The 20,619-nt window shown below is 40.0% G+C and overlaps 1 protein-coding gene across 2 annotated transcripts in view; it reads right to left on the bottom strand.

Annotated features, from left to right (window-relative positions):
- The window catches only part of fto (FTO alpha-ketoglutarate dependent dioxygenase), a 137,519-nt gene extending 123,712 nt beyond the window's left edge, over positions 1-13,807 (bottom strand). The window contains exon 1 of one of the 2 annotated variants that reach the window (XM_081605403.1): positions 13,586-13,807. In XM_081605403.1, the coding sequence (XP_081461529.1) occupies positions 13,586-13,663 (78 nt within the window). In that variant the 5' untranslated portion in view covers positions 13,664-13,807. The remainder of the gene's footprint in view (positions 1-13,585) is intronic. The other variant, XM_008405567.3, reaches the window with a different exon arrangement.
- Between the last annotated feature and the right edge of the window lie 6,812 nt (positions 13,808-20,619).

The following is a 20,619-nucleotide window of genomic DNA, read 5'->3' as shown; positions in this document are numbered from 1 at the left end:
TCGGCTGCCGGGTGACTGATGTCCTGCTCGCTTCTGCTGTGGCCTTTTATATTCTTAACACTGATTTAGATAGATACATGCACGCTCTGAAAGGCAGATCATGTACGAGCACAAACGGAGCGTGTATGTGCATTAATGCATGACTGAATATACACAGACTGACCCAGGAACATGAAATTTGTGTAACTTAAACACTGAGATCTTTACAATATTGCACCCAACTTTGAAAAAAATTGATTTTCAATTTTCTCTTTAAAAGGTCCAAGTAAATTTGTCACCGTATGTTCTGGTTTTAATACTAGATGAAAAGCAAACAGAAACATCACAAAAACTGAAAACAATTAGATAATTTTTGACTCAATACACAAGTAACGGTAAAGTAAAGCCGTCACATTACACTTCAGGATTTCCTGGTACCACAACGTCCGGTGCAATCACCTGCCTGGATGGCAGAAGACTAATCCACCCCCACACCTCCAACATCCCAAAAGACATAGACAGAATGAAGACAATCATCGGAGGAACCCCCGCTGACAGCAAACAGATGAACTCATGAAAACTCAGCCTCCGTAAACGTCACAGGAAGTATGTATAGAGTGACATAAATAAATGCAGCCCTACAGTGCCTGTCACAGCTGGTGTTGCAGGTGCAAATTTAATTAGTCAAGGTGAAGTCTCCCTTGTTGTCTGGAAAAAGACGGAGGGGGTGTCCTCGCCATGCACAACTGTAAACATGCGCTATATCCTAATCAGGTGTCACCGTAACGTTTGATCAGCCGGCGAAAACTTGTCACGAATCCCCAGCAGAGAGTGGGCCGACGGGTAGAACAAAGAAAAAGAGCTGTCATAAAAGAGCGGGGTGGCAGCGGTGATGGCAGTGGCGGTGGATGAAGAGACTTTGCCCATTAGCAGTCTCTGTCGACTGTCTCTCTCCTACTCCCCTTAACGTCTCTCCGCCTATGGTTTCCCTTCGATCTCCATGTAGCTACCATCAGCACACACCTTCCTTATAGTGTCCCGCTGCAGCTCTGCGCCTGAGAACCTAAACCGCAGCTGTCACACAGATACTTCACAACCGCCAACTAAAGCTTGCAAAGGCAAAACCCCAAAGTAGCACGATACTATTGTTTACCTTCCGAACAACCGTGCATGTACAGAGGTACAAGCTGAGCTCGTTTTGTTTTCATCAAGCACCATTCCAGGTGCCTGGGTCCCCCTGAAAAGCCTGGGGAAGTAGAGGCGTGCATTCTGTGCTCCATCCGCCCAATGCCTTCAGGCTGCACCGAGGCGGTGGAGGAACACATTAGATACTGTTTACCTTTCAGTTTGGATGATATTGAATGCATTAGCTGATTGAACCCTATGAGAAACACAGGCGAGTGACAAAGCCCAATCGTCTTTGCGACTAGCATGGAAACTGAGATTACAGTCTAACAAAGAGCAGACAGGAGAAAAAAATATTTAAAACCCAAATAGTGATACATAAATTAATTAAAGGACAAAAAAACAAGTGGAGAATTAAAGTTAGAACATCTGTCAGCGACTTAGCTTCCCAACGTAATACCAGTGTTAGAACATTTATACCCTTGAAGTTAATGATCCCCTCTTTAATTGACAGTCAAGAAAAGCTGGCTGCGGCAGCATCCTGCCAAGACACCGATAAGGCTCCCCCTACCCTCCTCCCAAAAGTAAAATAAAAAAATAAAACAGTTTAAAGAACCTTGGCACTAATCCCCATTGTCATCCCAGTGCAGCAGAAGGACTTACAAACACAGATAACTCTGCTCAAGCTGTCTATTTCTTAGGAGTTACGGGGACAGGCGAGTCGGCGCACGCCTCAAATCAGTCACTCAGATTACCCCAATCCCTCTGCGCTGTCAGTCAGCTGAGACACTAGCCTGTCATCGCATTTACATGAGTCCATCTCATAAGTGACAATGCCCCGTGTATATGACAATAGCTGCGACGAAGGGGTCCACTCGCTCGCCGATAGCACCTCAACAGTGTGGCAGACAGGCTGTTGTTGGATTAAGCTCACAGCATGCCTGGCACTCCTGTCTTCACTGACACTCAAACAACAAGTTAAGGGGTCTTAACCACTTGGGGGTTTTTTGTTTTGTACTTTTTTTTCCCCCTATGGTGGGAAGAATGTAGGAGATGTATGTCACATGAAAGACGCATACAAACCTGCAATGGCAAACACAAATGCAGATCACACACACTGGAAAAAAAAAACTTCAAAAAGCTCAGAAGTTTAGAATAGGTATAAGAAAACCAGAAGCTTAGGGTGTATTTCTCTGGAACTGGCCTCAAGAATGACTTTAATCCAAATGATGAAGCTCAAGGACTAACAACAGAAATCAACACATTAACTTTTCACAGCAGAAAACAATGAAAAATATTTTGCTTCTATAAACACAGTTAAGATGGGATGTAAACAGGCCAGTTTATTAGGTGCTCCCTGTCAGCTGTAAATCTGATCCGCTTCTTGTCAAAATTGCCTGAACTCTTAAAACTAATAGCAAATATTCAACAAGGTTTCGGAAAAATTCCTCAAAGATATTGACTACAGATAAAATTGTAGTATAAAACAAACATCCCTTCATCAGTTCACTGTTCATGCCCGCTCATTCTTGATGGGTGATGTATGGAGGGATGAAGCCCATCTCCAGTGAAACCCCAAATTATGGACTACTGTCTGAATGACGCTCATTTGATTAGGGTATCTTTTTTTAGATTTTTTATTTTATTTTGTGCATTCAAAGATGTTTTTTAGATGTTGGTTGTAACAAGTGTTAGTTGTTATTTTTGAACAATCCAAGTAGATCAGCAGTTTCTGAAATATTCCAATCAGCCCGTCTGGTACTAACAATCATGCCATGTTCAGTCACTTGCCATGCCAAGTTTCTTCCCCGTTCTCATGCTTTGTTCGAACTTCATCAAGTCATCATCTTCTGCAGATCTCTAAACGCATTGAGCTGTTACCAGGTGATTGGCTCCAGTTAGTGTTAAGCAGCAAGCAGCTGAACAGGTGTGTCATATAAAGAAGGTGGTAAGTGTGCATCCACGATAAAAGTCAAACTTTGGTGTCACTTTTTCCAGCAGGTATTTGCACTTTTAAACGACTATGCAGTACATCGGGGCACCTGAGAGCTCACAAACTCCTGACTAGTTTTTATGCTTCTGTGGCTCACTCCACTTCAAACAGTCCTGAAACAAATGACAGTGGATGCCCTCTACACAGCAAGGCCAGGGCAAGCATGACACAAGGGTTGACAAGTGAACCCTCAAGCTCCCTAACCCTTACTCCACTATGGCATTCACACACGCACAAAAACACACACGCACACACACAACCAAGCAGTCCAAAAACAGAACTGACATGACCGCTCCGCAGCCCTGCCTAACCCCTGCTTGTGTTTTTTCTCTCTTCATCTCACAGGAGACAGCCCTCAATTCAGGATCTTTTTAGCCAGGCAAGTGGATGTGACCTGCTGCCCCCCAGACAGGCTCATCTGAATAAACAGTGCTGAAGAAACAGGCAGAGGAGGGAAAATCTGCCTACATTATGATAGGAAGAGAGGGGATGGGAATCAGCCAAGGGGCTCCTTTCTTTATGCACGTTTGATCAAGTGCTTGACAGCGCCTGTGGATGGAATTACGGACTGCTGAACAAAAAGTGAGGGTGTAAAGGCGGGTGGAAATGAGAGGGTGTTTGTGCAGCTTGGTCTGGACAGCTGAATTTTCCCGAGGCCTGACAGCATTAGGCTTGTGACAAGCCTGCCGTACCTCCTCACCAACACATACAAAATGCGAGCTGCCTCCTAGCTTTCCCAGTCCATCACTTAGGACGGCGGAGGGAAGCGTCGGGATAAGAGGTCAGACATGGAGAAAAATGGCAGGGAAGAAGAAGGCAAAGAAGACGACGAGCAAGAGGAAGAAGGGAGCGCTGGTCAGGGGTTAAGTGTAGAGAAGACAGCGATGAAAGGCAACTGTCATGCACCAGTGCTCGCCCAGAAGCACCTGTCTCGAGGAGAACATGCAAAGTGTGCCGGTCACGTCCTGACAATACCCCCACTTTTTCTACACACTCTCGCGCATACAAGCTCTCAGGAAAGGGCTGATGCTCCACCACTGGAAAGGCATCACCTGTCTGACAGCATGCCAGTCAAACTGTCGTTGGCTCTTTCGCATATGCAAGAAAAAGTTAGACTGATGAAGAAAAAAACACACGGGGGGCTCCGAGAAGAAATCACTGAGACATGAACAGACCACCTGAAGTGAGCAGACACCCCTCAAAGACTTGTTTCCGAGTAGATTCTGAAATGAGCAATACACAAAGGTCCAAAAACAATCCAGAAAAGCCAAACAACCCTGGAAGTTTCTTGGAAGCTTCTTTTTTTCCCACTCTAATAATGACTTTCAAAATGAGAAAGTAGTTAACATTTTATAGGTGAAAGTCTGTAACCAGAAGGCAGACAAAAAGCGCTATGAGCAACTACTCACACCCTTAAACTTTTTTTGCATTTTGTCAGATTACAGACACAAATTTCAAAACATTTTACAAGGATTGTTATTGTAGACCAAGATAATAGTGAATAGTGAATGTCCTAATCTGTATTGGCTGTCCCTTGACCATCATGATGCTTCTAGACAACTAATGTTCTCTAATGACTTCACAGAATAGATGCATTTTACTGAGACTAAAACACACAGAGATTAACTTGATTTGCTGTTTTTGTTATGCAAATGGTTACACTGGACTTTATTTAGGGGTATCTAAGTACAGTGTGCTGAATATACATAAATGCCCACTTTCCTTGTCAAATGTTTCACTTTTTACATGAAAACATTTTGAAAACCATCCTGCATTTCACCATTATGCACAACATTCATTTGATATATCAAATAAATCCTCAATACAACACCATTGAGTATTTTTGTAATCTGATACAATATAAAAAAGGTATATTTGCGAGGCACTGTGAGAGAAATGCCAAACCCTGTCTTTTGGCTAAAAGAGACGTGTGGCAGAATTTTGAACTCACTTTCACAGCTCGCATTTATGGAAAAGAAAAAACTTATGATGTACAAATTAACAGGTTGTATTTACAGCACCTTGTGAACCTGGCCCCCGCAGGTTTTGTGAATGAAGGCTTGCAAACTCTCCATTGAAACCAGATGATAGCAGCAGGCATTCTTACTTTATTAGAAAGGTGAGTCATTACAAAGGGAAATACGCCTCACAAATAAACAGCAACGAGAGCTCTTCCAGAGGAATCCTTTCATGAGCAAAACTGGCACACTGCTGAATGGAGAAAAAAAAAAATCCTTGAATCATAGCTTTGAGTGGCTAATAGACCCCTCAGAGAATTTAGCCTCTGTGTGTGAGGTGAGCAGGTCATTTCCATGTTTATTCAGTACTTGTCCGATAAGCAACCACAATGTATTGATTGAACTGATTATTATATGTCTCTCCAGTGAAAGGACACATGCATGACAAATGAACCCTACTTGAACAGGTCACATTGGAAGTCACCTCATGGAACCGAACAGCTGAACCGGACAGTCGGTTTGCATGATAAATACTCCTGCCTTGTTTGCAAATACGTTGCCATCTGTGGGTAATGTCTCAGCACCAACACACAGAGCAGTCAGACACATAAGCCTTTAGAGGCGATTTGAACTAGCCATGTTAAAGCTTCTACAACCTTGTAAAACAGCTGCCTGGCAATACTAACAAATACAATTGCAAAGAAGGGTTTGGTGAAGATATTTTCCCACACATGGCCAAATGTTAGCAATCAAGTATAATGTAAAACTTCAACAGAGTCGACGCAATTGTTTCTCAACAGTTGAGGGTCCAGAAACTGCACAAAGCAAAGCATAGAATAAGGGGCTGTTTTTTCCAGGCTAATCAATTCTAAGATGTCACAGCGAAAGAAGACCAGTTGCTGCATTATGATTAACCACATTTTACTGGTTACATGCACCTTTAGTCGAAAAAGGTAATTGATGCCCACAAACTCAGTTATCCATATGGACGGATGCAAAAAACTTGCTTAAAGTCTACAGCAGAGAAAGAAACCTAAACTGAACAAGTTCAAGGGCCAGAGGCATGAAGGGTTTATTACAGGAGGAAATTGCAAAGAATAAAAGGAAACAGGAAGTGTAACAGCTAAGCCAATAATTAGCCAAACGTCTGGCAGATATAAACGATTTTACTCTAACCAAGAGGTTTGTGTCAAATAAAAAAATAGATGGATGTCATTACAAACTTCTTATAATCAACAAAATAATTAATTTTGGCATCATAGCAACAAGGTCCACCTCAAAGTGGTTAACCCGATTCTGCATGTTTAAGGCCATTTATATTTGGCAATGACCTCAAAGTCAGTGAGGTTCAAAGGCCTCCCTACTACCACCCTTTAGCCCCACCCACAGATTCTACAACAGATTCAAATTGGGACTTTGGTTGGGTCATTGCAAAACCTTAACTCTATACAGGGGAGGCTGATTACCAGGATAAAGACCAGATGAGACTAATTACTGAGTGAAAACAGCTGAGGACAGAGGTATGTAGGGAATTTAAATGGCTCTCTGGAAATCATCCCAAAGAACCAGAAAACCAAATACAAACCCTAAAGATGACAAAGAACCTCAGAAAAAACGGTAACAAGAAGTGAGAGGAGCACTCTGCACAAAAGGAAACAGACTATCATAAGAACTACAAAGAGAAACAGCAACCAAACAAGTCTTGTGTTTTTCTGTTCCTAATAAAAAATAACACGCTAAAAATGCCTGTTGCATTTTAAATTTAGAATACACAATTTTTATGTTGTAAAACATAACAATCCAGTTAAAGTATTCAAAGTACTTTTGATAGTAAGATGTTTACCTATCACATTTTAATTTTTTCAAGTTTTTGTTGCCTCTAGTGATTTTAATTTTTTCAAGTTTTTGTTGCCTCTAGTGACCTTGAAAGGAGTTAAGACAGGAAAAAGGGTAATGAGAGAGGGGGAATACATGCAGCAAATGTTACCAGGCCAGGAATTGAACCTATGACCACCGACACGAGGACTAAGGCTTTAATAATAGGTCGTGCCAAGCCCCTGTGCCACCACAGCACCACCTATCACATTCTAACCCTTGTTAATGTTATTCAAAATGGCTTTACTGTCCCCTTTTTTTAGCTTTGACTCAGTTGACTTAATTTAATAAAAAGCAAGTTGCTATCTTGCACGCTAATATATATCCAGTCGCACTTGATGTTCAGCTCTATCAAGAATCTAATTTTTGCATTTAGCACAGTAGTCATAACTTTATACCTAATCAATGTATTTCTGGATGATTTAAGTTTTTCTGGACTGTTGTATTTCCAGAAATTGAAAAAATATAGAGAGCAGAAAAATTAAGACTTTCCATATTGAATGCAACTCTTTTAGGGTTTCCAAATTCACAACATTTAAAGCACTTTCCAGTGTCCATATTGTTAGTAGAAATGAATTTCTTGTTCCATTAGCTTAATGGAATCAGAAGTTTTGTGGCGCTTTTAGTGTCTGAATGACTGATTTCATTTCAAGAATGGTTTGACTACCCAAACTGATGTGTAAAAATGTCAATCCAGATATACGAGCACAGATCAAACAACCAAGACAAGGTAAGGACATGTAGACGAAAAGCTCACCGGCAGACTAATCAGCCCCCTCTAACACTCACACGGTCGATCAATAGAAAGACCTGGGGCCCTTGGCCAGCACTATATTACACACCAAAATTTCATATGCATTCATTGATTTTACTTTTCATAATAGTATATCATTGAGCTCCAATGGGAGCAAAAATGGAGGCAAGGGCCAGGGTCAACTCTCACATAGACACATGGATGGATGTTTGTACAATATTGATGGCACACGCAGAAAGAAATGACTAAATATCTGGATCAATAGCTCGTTTCCCTTGCTAGGACAGGTTGTTTCAGATGGAAATGTATAAATACTTCTTTATGGCTACGGGACTAATGCTAACTAACAGTGCAAATGCACCCCTAAAGGTAAACTCTTTGATTAGTCAAGGCCAGAGGTGAATAAAAGGGTGTGTATGTGCAGGGATGCCACACTTCCAGTGACCTGGGGATGATAATGCACGCAGAGGCCCAGTAAAGGGACCAATAATATAGCAAGTCACAAGCCCTGGGCAAAGAGCCCTGACCCCCAATTCATTTATACTAATGACCATCTCAGAGAATATCATTTCTTGTCATGTTAAAATGATGCACACCATGAATAATTAAAAAAATATATTTTCCTTGGTTTTATGGTGTAAGCAAATAATGAACAGAGAAACAAAGCACAGAGGAGCAGCTGGACATCAAATTAACCCCAGTGATCATTACTTTCTGCTGCTGATAACAGCAAGAGAGCTGCCTGTTTCTAATTTACAGTACAACACAGGAAAACAACACCCAACTACAGCTTCTTCTGCTCTGCAGTGGCCAGCAAGGCCATAAAGACAAGGGAACTGCATCACTGCCTGCTCCTTAATTAAATGAAAGCTGTTAGTTTCATTTACCTCCCTTCTTTTTTACAAAACGTACCTGCCTAGAGTTGAAGACCTCCCAGGCGCCATCCCTGCTCGGCCCTAAATCATGTTTGGGTGAGTGGCCCAGTGGGTCCCCACTGGACGAATAGCAGCCGCCCAGTGACTAGGCCAGCACAGGGCATGTGGCGGATCGACACCTAGGCAGCGATAAGTAATTCTGTAGAGGATTAGTAGCATGATAGCCTGATCAATACTGTGTGCTCAGGCCATTAGGAATGCAGCGAGGAAATGACCCCCTCTGGTAATAAAGCAGGGCATCTGGGTTCTCCTTCATTTGCCAACTCCATTAGTGTAATAGTATCATTATCTGCCACAGCCGTATTTTTCTAAGCACCGGCTTTAATACAGTCCAACCAGCGGGGGTCTGATGAAGCTCTGAGAGCCCCCATGCCAAGTGTTCCACCATCACCATTCTACACAGAGCCTAGGTGTAAATCTGGCTCCATAGGAGCTTATGTGTTACCCAGCCTCAGGTACACATACCCATGTTTTATGTCACTACCTTACACTATTTCTCTATTACTGGCTCATTAATAGAGGAAGCAGCATGCAGTTTAGGTTTTGAGGGAGAAAAGATGGCTGGCAGAGCGTGAAGCTGCTGAATGTGCTAAATCTGACACCCTCTCTTGCTAAAACATCAGCCTTGACACGACAGGACATTGGCATTAGGTGCCATAAATCGTTTCCTTTACACTAATTCATCAGCTAACATTTTGTAGGGGAGAATTGATTAACCATGTCCGGATGTGTGGCTACATAATCAGCTTTTACCTCAGTAGCTGTTAATTTAACAGGCCCACCAAGGGAAACACAAACCATTTTAATGAGTGTTTAGAAATTAAATACCCTAAACAGCTTGCACAAGGTGCCACAACCAGAGCAAACCAATGAGGCTGATCTAAGCAATGGCTGGGGCTGAGCCCAGGACCTCACAACATCTGGTGACCCCGTGTGATCATTACTTAGCCGGCTGCTCACACACACACACACACACACACACACACACACACACGCTTCCTGTTTCGACCCAACACTTCATACTTGTCATCACTGTACAAATGGGGAGCTTGCATCAAAGAACACTGATACGGTGAGTTTGCATCAAAGAACATCGGGTTAAAGGACGGGGTCAGAGCTGTTTTCTCACTTGCCGAGGCATAAGTGGAAACTCATCCTGTGATGACGAAACTGATAGAACATAATGAAATGCTTTAAAGCCCTTTACAAGCCAAATGGAATCGTTACGGCGGTGGGAGGGGAGTAGGGGCTGCAGCGATAATGTAAAAGAAATATTACCCCTTTCAGGTCACAACCAGGGCTGCATATCATTTGGAAAACATGAAAATGTGATATTTTTAAATACAGCAATGACAATATCAATTGCAATCACCTCACATTTACCACTCTACTCTTTCCCTTTAGCATCTTGTTGACTAAAATCTACATTAGGCTTCTATGACAACCATCCATCCATTTTCTTTACACCCTTGTCCCTCAGTTGGGTCGGGGGGGTTGCCGGTGCTTATCTCCAGCTAACGTTCCGGGCGAGAGGCGGGGTCACCCTGGACAGGTCGCCAGTCTGTCGCAGGGCAACACAGAGACATACAGGACACACAACCATGCACACACACTCACACCTAGGGACAATTTAGACAGACCAATTAACCTGACAGTCGTGTTTTTGGACTGTGGGAGGAAACCGGAGAACCTGGAGAAAGCCTACGCATGCACAGGGAGAACATGCAAACTCCATGCAGAAAGACCGGGGCCGGGAATCGAACCCAGAACCTTCTTGCTGCAAGGCAACAGCTCTACCAACTGCGCCACTGTGCAGCCCGCTTCTATGACATACAATAGCTAAATATAATATAAACTGGGGCTGCAACTAGAAATTATTTTCTTAATTGATTATTTTAAAGATTAATCGATTGATCAAATAAAAAAAAAATTTGCAATTCAGAAGATTTTTCATTTAACCACTTAAATCTTTCTGTACAATATTATAAATATATTAAAATATGAAACCTGCCTCTTGAGGAGTTCTTGGTAGATACAGATACAAACTTTTTTTTTTTATCTTAAATGCTGCTACTTGTATACTTTTTTTAGCTGTTTTGATTTAATTACAACTCTGACGCTGTTTCAGCAAATGGTATTTTTTATAAATCTGTGTACGCATGTTAATAAATAATCAATAGCTAAATTAGTTGACGATTATTTCTATAATCAATTCATCACGATTAATCCATTTAATCGTTTCAGCCCTAATATAAATATTATAACCAACCCAACAGTCCTTCGTGGTTGTGATGATTATTTCAAATTGATACTTTGAGGAGCTCGAGGGGAAAAAAAACAAAAAACTTATGAACTATATCAAATAGTCTACATGTTCACTCAATCGAGCAACAAAACCTGTCATATCACATTCTGTTTTGACTTATTTCATAAATAATCAAGAAAACAAGCTGCCAAAAAATTTAAAATTGAAAAATTAAGTAACCATAACTACCTTGCTGAGGGTTGGTTTCTTTAAATAAACAAGCACCCATTAAGATAATCTCTAATCCTTTTCAGAATGGAACAGCAGACAGATTTAATATAAAAAAAGAAAAACAGATAATATCTAAAGTTGCTCTTAACTGTGTCATTACAAAACAACAGATACGACGAAACCTGGTTAAAACTGCATGCAATTCTTTCTTTGGCTGCTTTACTACAATAAAGTCATTTTGCAATTACATTGGCTCTTACTCAATCTTTTATTTATCTAAAGAGAAAGGAAGCTAAGCCATTAGGTCTGTGCCGCCCGACTGCCTGGAGGGCCAGCTGGAATGAGTTCCTTCTCTGAGCCGCTCATCTGGCCGCCATGGCTGCTTTCATAAACAGGAGGAACCACGTCTTACATAGTTTCACTGCTGTCTAACATGATCCAAACACATGTGCCTCAGCAGACAGTCACCAAGTTGGAGGATAGGAGGAGAAACAGACAGACAAACGGTAAGAAGCAAGACTATAAGTGCAACGGTGCAGAATTGTGGGTCATTGCAGATTAACAATTTAAAGTCCATATAATGGGATGCCAGAGAAAGTATCAAATAACCATCCCAGAGTTTTCTGAGCCTGCTAAAGAGAGTAAAGCCACCCTACAGTTCAGCAGGCCGGGAAAAAAAAACCTACAACAGCATTTTCTTGCCTTCTGCTTATTCTATGATAATCTATGCAATAAGCAAAGCGTCTTTTTATTCTATATTTTGATTTGGTCTACCAAGCAGGATCAAAATATGGGAAACAATAGTGGATCTGTAACATATATAGTGACATGAATCATTGTGGCTTTTCTGTTTTATGTCAAACCAATTATATAATGTTTTAGGTTTCTAAGTAAACTTTTGGTGTAAGTTCCATGATGCAGTCAAACTTTAGAATTTCCACTCACGGTTATCAAACAATCTCATAAAGGCCCATGTCTCGTCCTAATAATCATCAAGCAACAGCTATGTCTCCCCGCAGAAGTCCCAATAGGAAGGCATGGACCAAAAATGGCATTTCCACAGTGAGATAACTTTGACTAAATCCACCACTGGTTCGTGATATGTATGTTTTACCATGCTAAATGGCAGCCACAGAAAATTTCAGTCACAGTGATATTTTCTCCTCATCGAAAGGACTTTAAATCCTAGAAACAATATGAAGGAACATGTTCTGAGTTCCTGAAACTTAAAAACTAAAACAAAAATACCTTGATACAAATACTAGTTATATCTCTGTGGGAAAGTCTGTGGCTTCCAAAATGCCTCAATGCCGACTGTTCCTTCACCAACAGCTTTTTATTTAAAAATATATATTGGGAATTGATCATATTAATGTAAACAAACCCAGAACATCAGTAGCTATCTTATTGTTCATTAGATACAGCTAGGGTTAACATATGCAAAAATAATGGCTGAAAAAACTTCAACTGACATTCATGCAAACTGTTCAAAAAATTATTCCTTCATTCATCAACAATATAAACTGAAGAACATAAATTATCCCACAATTTCAGCATTTAGATTGCTTTACCTGTCTTATTTTTGAACGTAAACACATAGTTTAAAAGTAAAATAATTTAAAAGTAAAGTTCATCGTAATAGTCTTTTAGATTCAATCCTTTGTGTTGGCATAAAGCTAATTTCGAAGATTTAATAGAATAGAAATATCCTTTATTCTTCCACAGTGGGGAAATTCAGGTGTAACTTCAGCAAAGTGACAGAATAACAAGACGTATTGAGTGAATATCTCTAAATATATAACAGGAAAGGTCGTAATTTGTTATTTGAGAATGAACGAGTTTGTCCTGCACTATCAAATTGATACTGAAGCCAACGCATCAGCAGTGAAGCCTAAAGCTGCAGGAGACTGCTGACCTGGCAGCTGACCAAAATCCCAAATACTCCGATGACTAACTTCACTATTTGTTTTAGCTCTTGCGCTGAAGATGCTAATTGTAGTGCAATTAGCATCTTTTTTTTTTTTTCCTCTATTCCATTCATACGAGTGTAACATCCAAATGTAACATGCAAATGTTTTCGGATTTTGTGGTAGTTATGTATTTATATATATATAAAACTTTATTGCAATTGAGGTGAATCTATATTCGAATAATTGCGTGTTGTTTTAATTCGCATCATGTCGTCTTTCTTCACAAATATGGAGTGTAGTCTAGACCTGCTCCTGCAACCTAAAGCCACACATCAGCAGTTCATCTGCTTGATAAAACCGCCCTTTCAATGTGACTGTAATTCTTCATTGTGGCAGACTGAGAGGGGGAAAATGGAAAAACACAATAAAGGAAACAGGCAAGGTGAGGTATGCGCTGACATCCGCAGCTTTCTAGCCTCCAGAATGCAGCCAGCAGCACCGCATACGGAGCGTTAGATATTCAACCAGCGACAGGGCTTAAAAATATGCCAGACCGAACGGAGAAAAACGCTATCAATACCTTTCTTCTCTTCTCCCCCTCACTGTCACCCGATCTTTTCATGTTCCTGGAGTTGTGTTTACACTGCCTCGCTTTCATTAGGGGCGATGTTGGTTGTTGTAGTGCACGAAAAAACGCCGTTTCGACATTTTTTCGGTCTGACACACTGTTGACATAAGAAAGAAGTGGATTTTGTATATTTGCAAATCATCTAGTCCCGACCCACGGCGTAAAACGCGTTCTGGTCAGAATTTCTTGACAGGGGTTCTAAAAGCACAGCCTTGAGAACTACAAATCCCATAAGTGACAGTGTGCTTGCAGCGGAAGTAGAATCAGAACGCTCTGCGCAGGTGCGGCACCGGCACAGAAACGGTTAAATGTTAAATACGGTCATATACGCTTCTAAAGTACAGAACAAAGTAACATTACTTTAGAATAATTTCAATTTTTATGTCACTGTGTTGCTGTGGGATCCACACATTATTTCATATATGCATTTATTAAAGAGAATTTTCACCGGAAAGAGTTTTCCGGTGAAAAATGTCAAGAGAGAGTCAAGACAAATGAGCGATGGGGAGAAGAGGTACTTAAACATTACTTATGTATTTATTGACAGTTAATTAATTAATTAATTAATTTGCTTATTTATTATTTTTTCTATCAATGATTGAGCTGAGCCACACATAAATTTCTCCATTTATAATAGCACGGATTTGTAAATGTCATTGTATATTGTAGTTTTTACTGTCTAGATGCTTAGCTGTTTTTTATTTTATTATAAATTTACGTTGGATTATTTGTTTGTCTTGGCTTCAACAAAAAGTGAAATGATAATAATTGTTATTTATTTTTGTCATAATTATTTTACTTATAATAAAAATAATAATAAATTATAAATAATACATAAGTAATAATAATAATAATTATTATTATTATTATTATTGTAATAATAATAATAATAATAATAATTATTATTATTATTATTATTATTATTATGTCATAAGAATTCTAAAATAAATTTTAAACATGAACTCCATATGTTCGACACTTTTTAAAATCAAAAGCACATCTACTTTCATCTTAAGCCATGTGTAAAAATAGCAATCGTGCTTTGAACGGGCTCCAGCTAAAGTCTTGCCAGCCTTCTTTCAACTCTTGCATGCATCTCAAATCCAGGTGCCTGCTTTTCTGCCGGTGTGAGCTTCAGCTACGTCAGTCCTTTTCAACTCACCACAGATCATGAAAGTGCACCGTAAACACGCAGCAGCAGTGTGGCTGCCTTTGTCCATCACCTGCGAATGCCCTCCCAAGAGCTGAACCAGACTGCTCGTAACATAGGTCGAACAGAACTGAAATATGTTTTGTCCATTGTTCCTATCAAAGCACATGTGAAATGCATTCGGGTTTCACGGATGGCCTGGTGTTGGCTGTGGGAGGGCGGCGCAGGGGTGGATTGCAGGGGTCTGAAACACCTGTTACATATTACCATTACATACTTTGATCAGTGTCTTCATTAGTTCCCTTTGTAATATCTTCTCTTTTATGGTAGAGCTGACCCAAGTGAGCACACCAAAGTGGTTTAACACACATGTTTCATTTACCTGTCTTGCAAAGTGCTTAAAAGCTCACCCACTATGAAAGACGTGTGTGTCTGGCATTCTTAGTTATTAAAAGATGATGGTTCTTTTGGTTCCTTTTAATAACCTACATTTCCTCCCATCTGTCCTTGTCCTCCAACGGAAGTATAGGTTTGAAAAATATCCTTTTGACTATTTTTTTTTTTAATTTATGAAAACTAGACCCATATGCATGAAAAAACAGAGAAAAAGCTACGATTGTAATTTATTTTTTATAGTCTTCTTTATCATGTCAGATTCTGCCTACATCCAACCTTCATTTGTCATTACACAGCATATGTTTCTTTCATGTGTCTAACTGTGATTCACATTTTCTTATTGCCAGTCATATTTATGGTTAACATTAACAATTTTGGCTTACTTTGAAAGATCTGCTTGCGTGAGTATAATGTGGCAGATTTTAACCAACGCATATGTTGTGACTCTTGCTGAAACTTGGATTTCTGTTGTTTCTGTTACACTGTTTCTATTGGAAAGAAAAGTTGAATCCAAAATATCTGAGACACTTTAGAGACCACATTTCTAAAATTAAAGTCACAACTGGGCCCGTACACCACCTGGTTTTCTAACGGTTACAGTGAAGTTCAGAAACATAACTCAAGCTCTTGATGAATTGTCTTTCCATGTATTTGAATTTCTCCAAAACCTTTCATCACTTGATTTTAAATTAATCTACTAGTGATATTTTTTTTTAGAGAATCGCATGGATTCTTTGCACTAGAGTCTCTAGGCAATTAATGTAGATGGTTGCAAGTTTATAAAGGGGTTCCACATGGTTAAATTCTTAGCCACCTGGACAGAGATTTTCTGAACTCAGCCATTCACTTCTACAGCATTGCTTCACACCTGATTGTACAAAGGCTTGTGAGTGTCTCACATAGGTTTTGTCATCTGAAACTGTTATGTACTAATTGAAATGAAAGTACAATCAGCAGCATAGAGGAATTTCTTTTTCCTATGAAATCTTAGCAATAAGATTCAATGTTAACTTTTAAATTTATTGCATTTTACTAGATGGCAGCTTGTCTTTGAAATAGCATATTTATCAGAAATCAATACTCAAGGCCAACTGACGAAATGTTTATTTTGTTTAGTGTTTAAGGTAATATACTGCTCTGTTTTGTGGTCTTTTTGAGTGAACATTGCTGTTGCTCTTATTTGCCATGTCTCTTCTGCAAAAAGAAAAAAAGAAGATTTAACCGGGTTTGTCAGGTGATCACATTCAGTGGGAAAAACTTTGGTAAATACAGAAAATGAAATGTGAGGGTCATGTGTTAACTGACAATCACAAGAATCCCATCAAATCTAAAACTTGATCATTCACAATTTGATTTTTGGATACTGATAACCTATGACCCTACACACACACACAAAATGTATTTTATTAGAAAATCACAAGACTCCTTTAGAGGCTAACACCTTTCACAAAATACTATAGCACAAGAAAGAGAATAAGGATATAAATCTTTCTTTTTATAGCTGACCAAACGAATTCTGAAAATAAATGGATCACATTTTTATTACAGTTTTTTTTAAAGGAAACCGTTTGATAGTTTCCTTTGCTTTGCAATTGCAATTCATGTAAGTTTGTGTTTTCAATGTTACAAGTGGAAGAAAAGTTCAAGGGGTTAAATTACTTTTGTGTGTTTTCATTTGTCACATCATTTAGCCTCATCTGCATATTTACAATCCCTATTGTTTGTGCTGGTGATGTTAAAAAGAAAAACGTTTCACTCTCTTTTGTTCGCACACTGTCCACCAGCACAGTTTGTTCCCACAGGCAATGAGTCAAACTCATATTCACATGTTCTCACTGTCAGTCATCATGATGTGGAGCATGCTGAGGAGGAGAAACTTCTTCCCATGTTTTTTTTATTTGATGCTCACATTGGAGGCTCTGTGAGAAATCATGTAGTGCAGATTATTTACAGTAAGACGAGGCAATTACCTTCTTCAACAGCGCCTGTCATTTGTCGGACACTGAATCAGGGTCTAAAGTAGGCACCTCTCCTCTTATGTGTGACCTGCTGGGTCTGGCGTCAGACGAGGTCACCCTGTACGTAACTCTGATGTGGTTCCATTTGGAACAAAAGAGGGGAGGAAGAACCGCTTTGAACTTCTCCTATCATCAAAAAGTTCAGTGGATGGATCTGGCCAATGTGTTGGTGCTCATGTTTTCTGTTAATGTGCATTGCATCAGCTCTGGATGACCCTATGACAAGGCTTCCCTTTTGTGATATAATGAGCGTATAAAACGTTGCTGGAAGAAAGACAGGACAATGAAAAAACTCAGATTTGGAAAGTACTTTGTCCCAGGGGAACAGAGACCACTTTTTGTGCGCATTACAACCGGGGTCCAGCAGTCGGCTCTCCTTTGTGTTTTAAACTATTGAATTTCCTGAAATCTCTGAAATGCAACCGACATTCCTCTTTGTGAATTATGCCTTTCTGATGCAAGCATTTGAATTGGACCACCTTTTTGAAACTGCAGTTTTATCAAATTATAGATACACTATGAAAAAGGGAACGCAAATAACTCTCTAAATGTGGTGAAAGCATTGTCCGGCAGGATCTCCAGCGAAGGTACTGCGAGGAATTTTAAACAGCATTTTTCAGTCGCCACAGCCAAGACTGAGGAACGTCCTCAGCAATGTTTTGCCTTTGTGGAGACACGCTTGTTTTTGATTTTTATTTCTACTGAGTGACCATATGGAGCAAGTATGTGCCTCCTCTGCTCACTAACCTCTAATGCTTAGCCCTAGGAAGCTGTTATTTGTCAGTACTATAAAGCAGATTGCTGCCCAGTGGTTTCAATTAACATCAAAGACGTTTTTAAAGGCAGTAATAGCTGTATCAAAAGCCAAAATTCATTATTTAGCTTGCGTGCTAAAGTTTTCCAAATGATTATGTCTTCTTTCAGTTGAAGATATATTTTTTTCCCCTTCCTGCCACTCTTTTGTCTTTTGTTGTTTTATAAAAATCCCTCACCACTCCTTCACAGACCCTCTGTGGCACCAGGGCACCTGATGGGCTCAAACCTTGTGGCCTATTTATGCCAGAATAAAAACCTGACTCTAAAATTTTAGGAAGATTAAACCATTTTTCCGTCTGTGCCGTAGAAGACTTTCTAATCTTCATTTTGTACTTATGCTGTAAGCAAAAGCTTAAACCTATTAAATGATGATAACCTGACCAAAAAAACGGTCAAACTTTAGAGGAAATAAACCAGGATAGTATGAGTCACAAAAGGTGCTCTGCAAAAATGTCAGTACACCCTGAACTTTTTCAAATTGTCTAAACTACTAACTTTAATCTATTTGTTTTTTTATGAGAGAGGCTAACGCAAAGTAGCATGTAACTGTGGAGGAGAAAAGCTAGTTGAATGCAAGTGTATTATATGTACATAAAATTAAGGGCAGTCACTTGGATTAAGAGGTCATCTGTGTCTCTATAACAAAACATGGCAGTGGCAGCATCAACCTGTGGGGGTCCATTTCTTCAGTAGAAAGGCAAGATGGATAAAGATGTGTAGAAATACTAAAATTGCGAGGCATTATGATTTTATCACTTTACCACGTGTCCCTGTTTGCCTTTCTGTGATTCTCATTTTGTTCTAAATATTTGCTGCTCTTCCAGTTCGTTACTGAAACCTCAGATATGCATTAGATGCTTAAAGCTACACACCTGCTTTTGTATTGTATCCTATTATTTATCACTTCAGTTTTACTTTGAATATCCAGATTCTTTTCCATTACACATCGTTCCTGCTGATTTGTATTTTACTTCAAATTTTTGAGCTTTTTCTTTTACTCTCCTGAGTTTCCCATGCATAAGCCAACTCAAATGCTATGTCCAACATCCTGTGTTTGAGTCTTTTCATATGAGAGTTGTAAAAACTGAGTCGTTCCTGTTTTCCGAGGGACAAAATCTGCATCATTTCTTCAACAAAATAAGATCATTTTAGAGACACCAACATCAATCCTGAGGGGGAGAAACTTTCAGCTCCATAGCTGTGGCTCAAAGTGCATGTCTGGGTTTGTGAAACAGTACACAAGAACATCCACCCTTCTACGAACGTTGATTAAGCCTCAATAAATGATCATAAAGCCCCAAAGGAATGAGCCCTTTGGTTCGCGAACAGAAATGCGTGTAGCCTTAGCATTAGATGTGGTACACCTCTTTGCCTGGGATCACTTCCAGACACGAATATGAGGAAGCGCTTTGCTGTTGCTGTGATTTAAAAACCATGATCACTGAGCACTTTTATAAGAAGCCCATTAAAAGTGAGGTTTTGACATACAAAAGAGCCCCTGTTTAAATCTCACGCTCATTGTAAGGTTGAAAGACATCATAAAACTCTATACGGAAGCATAGTCTCCGTGTGCGTCCTTGACTCCATCGGGAGGGAAACTCTTTTGTAGGGAAAGACGTGACCTGTTTCTCTGGAGAAAGAAGCCTGCAGCCTGCAGCCTGGGCCTCGCCGTTGTGCCGCAGATTAATCGCACATTTGTTCAGCATGACACGATCACTCACAGTGGACTTAACTTTTCACAAAGACGTCTGTCTGAAATATGCTGATCTGTCAAAACACTCCCCGGTCCGAGGGAGTAAGTTTCTGTAGGTCCAGCTGAGGTGGACTCAGTGGTGCAAGGTGACCCCTCCTCCCACGTGCCTTTGACAGTGTTTATAAAGTGCCAACTCCTCTCATTAGCACTCCCATTACCCTTTAGTTAAAGGAGGCCTGCACATCAAACAAAGCCAGAGCTAGCAATAGCTGATATGGCATTAATATGATATGGAAGAGTTCAATGAGAACTGAGCAAGATCTCTTTGATGGGGACTGTTTTACATTAGAGGCTTTTTATTAGGGCTTTTCTGGTCTTTAATGTGCATGTTTTCCCCTTGAGTCAGTGTTTCCAGGTTTAGGTCTTCGTGTTTGACCACTCTCTGAAGAAGAGGCACATGCGGTCTGCATACGACAGCAATTGCTGTTGGGAGGACATGTAATACGCTGCTGGTACTAGGAGAAAAAAAAAGCTGTTAGGTTCTTTGAAGTCACGGCTGGGTTCATGTACTTTATTTTCAATGGCTACATAACCATTCATTGCATTATTTTACCCATTTGTTAGTAATACATGTGATACAGATGAATGTGAGGTGGATTTAAGTTTGACAAGAGATCAAGTATTTATTTGACAGCCCAAAGTACACCCAAACCCACCAGTCTGACCAATGACATGAACACTGAAGGGTGTTTATTTATCCGTGCACATTTTTCCTCAGTTCCAAATTAGTTGACGTTAAGGAGCGTGCTGATGGTGACAGGTACATTTAACGCCGGCTGAAAGGTTTAAATCACACCCACCTTCCTGTATATACAGTGTTCTGTCTGAGGCAGCCTTCATTTTTAATTACTGC

This window comes from Poecilia reticulata, chromosome 3 (genome assembly GCF_904066995.2).
Source record: "Poecilia reticulata chromosome 3, P_reticulata-male-v2, whole genome shotgun sequence".
Lineage (NCBI taxonomy): Eukaryota > Metazoa > Chordata > Actinopteri > Cyprinodontiformes > Poeciliidae > Poecilia > Poecilia reticulata.
Note: the sequence above shows the minus strand (reverse complement) of the source record. Positions and strands in the feature narration are given on the sequence as shown.